This window comes from Charadrius vociferus, unplaced genomic scaffold, assembly GCF_000708025.1.
Source record: "Charadrius vociferus isolate BGI_N301 unplaced genomic scaffold, ASM70802v2 scaffold399, whole genome shotgun sequence".
NCBI classification, from domain to species: Eukaryota; Metazoa; Chordata; class Aves; order Charadriiformes; family Charadriidae; genus Charadrius; species Charadrius vociferus.
In genome coordinates, this window is record NW_009653080.1 from 338,101 (window position 1) to 344,931 (window position 6,831).

The following is a 6,831-nucleotide window of genomic DNA, read 5'->3' on the forward strand; positions in this document are numbered from 1 at the left end:
AAAGAGTGGGAAAAACTTTCTTCTAGATGCTGTTGGGGCTGAGTTTGGAGGGCTGAGGAAGGCACAGTCCTTTGTTCAGAAAATGAGAGTTGACATACACTTCGGTCATTTCCTGGTACTCCTCTGTGTTGTCCTCACGGAGATCGAAGAAAGTTTTCAGTAGGTCCAAGTTGAAGTAGTGCAGTGCCACAACTGTGATCCCAGCCACAAAACAGAGCAAGCCTGGAAGACAATGTACTCTCTGAGACCATCCCTGTAAACACCATCATGCTTCCCACCCCACACCCCTCCTCTGACTGCTCCCTGCCAGGGCACAATGCCTTCTCTTACAGAAGATGGCCTTCTACTATATGGCTTCAGCTGCTGTGCTGAGCATCTTAAGACCCAGGCATGGGTCTTAAAACCCAGGCAAGTGATCCCCATCTCCTTGCATTACTGCACCTCAGGGACCAAAATCCCTCCACCACCCTGGAGGCGGGGATGGTATTCCCCCTCTGCCAGCCCCCTCCACATCTCTGCCAGGATCTGCTTTGCCAAGGCAAAGGCTGGGACTCTTGGTGGGATGCACTGCCCAAGCTCTCTCACATCCATTTCTGGGGAGGGAAAGCACTGGAACTCTTGCACACCCAGAAGGACAAGGTGGTCTGCCCTGATGTAGCTTGGTGTCCTTACCAATCGCGAGTATGAGCCAGAAAGATCCTCCATAGCTTATGTGCAGGGTTGCGGTCCCAAAATGGATTGGGCATATCAGGGAGTTCCTCACAGTGGAGAACGAGAGCAACGAAAAGATCATGAATGCCCCTGTGACCAGGAGCATGTAGCCTCCATAAACTAGGACGGGCATGGAGAAGAGCATGTTGGAGATGAGCCAAGTGCAAAAGGCCACCCTGGAGACAAGAGAAGACCAATGGATGAGTTGTGCAGGTGCCACAGACTGGGATGCTGTATGTGAGGATTTCCATGAGGGAGGAGGAATCTGGGTTCCAGGTTGCATTGTATGAGGCCAAGAAGCTCTGTGGGCAGGCTGGAGTGATTCTTGGCCTCCCAGGCTGAGCAAGCAGACGTGCAGTGCTCACACTGCTACATCCAGGAGGCAGAAGCCCGGGTTTCCTCTTCCCATTGCTCAGTCCACAAGACCATACCAGCCTCAAGGAGGCCACAACAGCCCACTCAGTGCATCTAGACCATCTAGCTCCCTGCCCTTCATCATCTTTTTCTTATCTGGTTCCACTCCCAGACATTAAATAGCCTCACAGATGAGGATGGGAGAGTTCTGCACATGCCAACGGGGTTCTATGGGCCACCAAGGACAACAGCTCCAACTTCCTCCATGGGGATGGACCCCTGCCATCATCACTACATCACGGCAAGGATCTGCACCACGTTCCTTTCTCCTGTGCCCAGCCCTGGTGGAGTTAACCAGCCGACAGAACCAGGACCTCCTATCTGCTTACCCCAAAGTGCCTATAGGGCCACCGTTTTGACCATGGACCTTGCAGAGGCCCCTCTATGTACATGGCTTTCCTCCTGGCAGCATGCAATCACCATCCATCTCAGAGGCCTAGGGACAACACAGCAGAGCCTTTCCCACCTGCTTGCATCTCCCCTGCATACACCAGAGGCGAAAGGCTTACCAGAGAGTGGCTGATGCGTAGTGGCTGGAGATGCGGTACTGCTTGCTCATGCTGCAGGGGTTTTGCGTGGTGAACTTCTCAGCCACATAGAGGATGGGTCTGGGTAGCCCCCTCTCCAGCCCTTCACTGTAGCTGTGGTCATAGTCTGCATCAAAGCTCCAGGCAAAGTGCTCATTGTAGTCGATGGTCTCATTGACCTGATTCACTGGATTTCCTGCCAGAGGGAGAAGACAGAGGTCCTGCTGTGTCCCAGCAACCTGGGCACTGCCAGCCGGGAGCATGGGCACCCAAGGGACAACAGAGTCCCAGGAGCCTCCATGCAGACCAAGGACACCCACAGAGCACTTGGAGACCTCCTGGGGCCATGACCACTCCAGCGCTGCAGACAGGGACATCAGACTCACCCATGAGCGTGACGTTCACCCCTCCCAGGCCAACATGCAGCCCAATGTCTGCGTCCACCAGAGCATGGCTGAAGGACTTGTAGGAGGTGTTTGCCTTCACCCAGCCGGTCTCCCAGTCCCCCGTGTACTGGACAGCTGCCAGGAAAAGTAAAGCTGGAGTTAAAGAGGGGCTGGTCTCAGGCTTTCCTGTGCTCAAGGAGGGGGATCACGGGCAGCATTCCCACCACGGCACTGCAAGGGAGTGTAAGGAGGGCAGGAGAGCTGACTCAGCCACCAGGACGTGCCCCAACCAGCTCCCACGCCCTGGCAGAGCTCATGTCCTCCCTTTGCTGAGCATCCACTCCCTGGATCCAGGAACAGGGGAGCTCAGATCCCCAAGAACGAACCCCGTGACCTGATTCCTCCTTGGGCATCCTCTCCAGGACTTCCCTGCAAGCTACCCACCATGGCGAGCACCGCAGCCCCCAGGGACAGGGCTTAGAAATGAGCCCGTTCCTCAGCCTCGGGAACACGGGTGAGTTTCATTCCAAATATTAAGCTCCCTAGATGGCACTATTAGTGAATAGTGAATATCAACGGCAAACGGAGGCAGTGGAGAGGGTGGCAAGTGCCGTCACAGCTCTGACAATCATTTCAGGTGGGGGAAAAAAGAAAAATCTGAAGCATTTCTGGTATATGTTCTTTTGGAACAAGGTACCCTTTCACTTTGCGGTGGGCTTAATTTTTCAGCACTGAAATGAGCTGAAAGTGAAGGTGATGATTTAATCTGAGTCTGAACAAGAAAACCTGCCTGAAAATAAGTTCAGCTGCTGAATCAACTTGTGAGGGCACTGATCCAGTAGCAGCTCTGCAGGAACGCTTCCTAGCTGCAGGGTCGAGTGTGCCCTGCTGCCGCCAGACAGAAACCCTGACGCTGGCTTTGAAACGATTAATTCCTCCTGTGTGCCCAAGCAGCGCCCGGCTGCATCCTTGTAAGGAGAGCAGCTCGGGACGGCTCTCAGGGGCTGAGCTGGTTAAGGCTGTGGAGCAAGCCCTGACCTCCACCGCTCTGCCATTTCCAGCCTGGCACCATGTTCCCAGGCAGCTGTGGTGGCATCTCCCAGCACCTGGACATCCCCAGGTGGAGGGTGACCACCACATGCCGGACTGGCCCATGTGTCAGCTGGCAGAGTCCTGCAGCCAGTCACAGCCTGGATATCTACTTCTATCGCCCGGACGAATCAGGGGTTGAGTCATTTAGGTTGTGCTTCATCATCCCTCTCCAAGTAGACTTGTAATCCGCCCTGTCCTTTGCAGCAGGAGACTTTCTCTGATGTAGGGTCAGGGCTGGTTGCTCTCCCCATTTGGCATCTTCTTCTATCCCCTCAACATTGTTTACATATCCCATCGCCCTCTCTGAGTTGGGTATCCCACAGCCTGGCTCCCACCATGAGTCCCATTTATTACAGGAGATTTACTGGTTTCTACTAAATCAAATCATCTCCTTCACCTCCTGTCTTGCTCCTCGGAAGTTCTTTACCCCCCTGTTCCAACCTTTGCCCTGCCGTGCCTGGCCGCAGCCCGAGCTGCTCAGCCGTGCTCCCTCAGCAGTTCAGGAGGGCTTGCACAGTCAGAGGAACCGTGCAGCCCACCGGAGCTGGGACTGTTCGACCTCCACGGTGCAGTTACAGCCAGCAAAGCTCCCTCTCGATTCAGAAGTGACCACAGGCACCTCCCAGTGCTCTCAGCCCCCGTGCCAGGGATGGGGGAAGCCCTTTTGGGTAGCTGTGTGACTGCTTCGCAGAGCAGGGGTAGGGTAGACCCTATGACCGGCCCCAGCTAGGTCACAGCTGTGACCACCATCTCACATTTCCCAGACACAGACCCTGCCCCAGGGTTTAAACCTGCCCCCAGACCCACCCTCCAAGGGCTGCACAGCACTTACCAACAATCACCACTCCCACGAGGAGGCTGAGGAGAACCCGGAGAGTCCAGTACAGCCTCTGCAGGGAGAAAGTGGGACATCAGGCAGGGAGGAAGACCCCCGGCTGTCCTCCTGCCTCACCCCGAACCAGCCAGGAGTGTCCCAGCATCCAAAACGTGGGGAGCAGATGCTTATCTCCAGGGAGAGGGGTCACGCACCGCCCGTCCACGGATGCCCGGGATGATGAGCAGGAAGCTGCAAGCAAACGTTAGGAAGACCACGATCACGATGATGGTGCTGACATCAAACACGGCGACCTTCCTCTGCTGCAGGTAGAAGGGGTAGATGCCATTGAAGAGAGTCATCTTGCACGTCCAGGAGCCTGCAGGAGAGAGGTGGTCACAGCGGAGACCCTGCACTGCCCTGCCTGGCTGCCTCAAGTCTGTGGTGGCCAGCCGCAGCTCAGCGCTGGAATAACCAGCTGAGGAAGGTCCACCTCAAAACTCCCCAGGGGGACAAGGAAATGTGATGCTGCAAGGAAACAGTCAGGGTGAAATACTCCCCAGGGGAGAAACACGCCACCCAAAAGTCCTTGGTGGAGGAGAGGAGGTGCCTGGGGCAGGGCAGGTGCCCCGGCAGCTCAGGGGACTACAAGCCACTGTAGGAGCAGCCCCAGCCCAGAAACCTGTTGAGCAGCTCCTCCCCAGACTGATATGGGTATTTCCCTCTAGAAGATGCAGCCAGGGCTTTCCGCTTTGTGTCATGCCCTTAGAGGAAGTTCACGAGCCAGCGATCACCGGCAGATGTAGCCTTCCTCCAAAATCTCAAGGAACCACTGAGAACATTGATTTCATAGTAGCAAAATTATCCCCAGCCAGGGGCCACCATTGCCAAGCGGAACAAAGCCCACCACCCCTTCAACCCCTTCTCCTCGAAGAGGCTTTTTTTCCCCAGGAGCTGCAAAGTATAGCCTGGGGAGGGAGGACTGTTTCTGCACTTGGTGCAGAGGGGCCAGAAGCAACCCCTAGAGTTGGGATGTGGGTCCAACGAGCACACAAACACCAGGAGCACATCTCAAGGCTAAAGAAATCTGAGTTACGTGAGACGATGAAGTGTGTAATTCCCACAGACGGCTTTGAACTCCCACTGACACTTTAGTTCTAGCAATTACAGAGTTTCCCCCGTTCCTGGGTTAGACCTTTTCTACCAAAACTGATTACATGCTTACTCCTTTTATTTTGCTTATTTAATAGCATCTCTGCATGTAACTACCCCGGGAAGTCTTCTAAAGTCAGGGAATGCCACGGCTAATATGACTCATGACCAAATGCAATTTCATTCTGTCCCTGCATGGAGGAGTTGATTTTATTACCATTTTCTGAAAACAATATTCATTGTATTTTTAGGTAAGATCCAACCCAGAGCAATTCAGCCACTAAAAAGCAGGTCCCAAATCCCTAGAAGTGGGTGAGGATTACAATAAATATCATGAAACCATTTACCTGGGCAGCTGAAGCCACTTTTCAATGCACAAAGCAATATTTAGTTTCAGAATAATTCTCTGTCCAGTAACCCAGATCACGGCAGCAAACAGTTTAACAGAGACTGCGTTTTTACAACAGGCTGACAACTGATCTAGACCTGACCTTATCTTGACTCTCTGCTCTGGACTAACAGATCTATCATGCATACTTCCAAAATCTTGTTTTGGGCTATTTCCCTGGAAAGCCAAGCCCAGAGAAGGGCAGCAAAAAAAAACATCCCGGCTTTAATTACCGGGCAAGCAGGAGCTGCAATTGAGTTCCGATGCTACAGTGTCGGACTGAAGTCCAGCCGCGGGGTCTCCAGCCCAGCAAACGTGCCCACAAACAGTCTGAGTGGCTGTAAGAGAAGAAATAAATGAACAGCTTAGCCTCTGACAAGTTAGAACTTGACCACTTGAATTCCACTGGTTCCATTATATCTTTGCCCAAATTTCATACGAGATGCAATGAGGGAAGGACGATTTCCAACGCTGTAGACACCGAAAAGCAACTCTTCACAACTAAAAGCAGATCAACTGTACATAACAATTGAAAACCCAGAACGCAACAAGGAAAATGTTGCCTTTTTAAACTTAAATTTAACTTTCAAACAATATCAAGGGTTGTTTGCATTTTCTCTACACTTTGCAACTTCTGGGAATAGTTTTAGAGAGAATTTCCAGGGAAACAATTCTTTCTGTTGCTGTCTGCCTAATCTTTCTCACTTGGTTACCCTGCACAGAAGACCAGTTCCTTGGCATTTTTGCAGCTTTGAAGTAGAAAACGTGGTGGCTGCAGCTCAGGGTAGGAGAAACTAAAAGTTGTTGCACCTTGGAAAACATCCTCTATGTAGAAGCTGTGGCCCTAGAGCCCCTGTGGTTTCCTCTGTCACAATGCATGGAGAGGGAAAAGACTAGAGACATCTTCAAGGAAAGATTAGAAATTCAGCAGAAAGCAACAACTTATCTATTGTTTAAAATATTCTGGATTGGCAGGGGAGAAAGGCAAAGGAGGCAGAAAGTTTGCCCAAACCCCAGCAGTTTCTGCTTGCAGAAACCCCATTTTCCTGCCCCAGAACGAATCAAGCTGGAAGGGACCTTTCGGGAGTGCCCAGTCAAAACCTCCTCAGAGCAGAGCCAACAGCAATCCTAAATTAGGTTGCTCAGGGCTGCAGATTGGCATTTTCCATTGAAACAAGGGAAATCCCGTCCCCTGGAAACTGAATAATCAGAGCTGCAATTAAAGGATGAGGGGGACGAACACCTTGCATTTTGCTGCCCCTGTAAGAGGGCCAAATCGGGATAGCAAAACCCGCTGGGTTAACTCGGGATGGGGATTCATCCTCTCTCCCCGCCCCCCCACCCAGC

The 6,831-nt window shown here is 52.5% G+C and overlaps 2 protein-coding genes across 2 annotated transcripts in view; one reads left to right on the top strand and one right to left on the bottom strand.

Moving 5' to 3' along the window:
• Window positions 1-22: 22 nt before the first annotated feature.
• DUOXA2 (dual oxidase maturation factor 2) lies at window positions 23-4,306 on the bottom strand. Its single transcript, XM_009893142.1, has 6 exons — window positions 4,160-4,306; window positions 3,963-4,020; window positions 2,039-2,173; window positions 1,635-1,848; window positions 673-887; window positions 23-222 (listed from the first exon to the last, which is right to left on the bottom strand). The coding sequence occupies exons 1-6, from the start codon at window positions 4,304-4,306 to the stop codon at window positions 23-25; spliced, it is 969 nt and encodes a 322-aa protein (XP_009891444.1).
• A 1,441-nt stretch (window positions 4,307-5,747) lies between these two features.
• The window catches only part of LOC104293626 (dual oxidase 2-like), a 24,121-nt gene continuing 23,037 nt past the window's right edge, over window positions 5,748-6,831 (top strand). Inside the window, exon 1 of the mRNA XM_009893143.1 lies at window positions 5,748-5,768. Within this exon, the coding sequence (XP_009891445.1) occupies window positions 5,748-5,768 (21 nt within the window). The remainder of the gene's footprint in view (window positions 5,769-6,831) is intronic.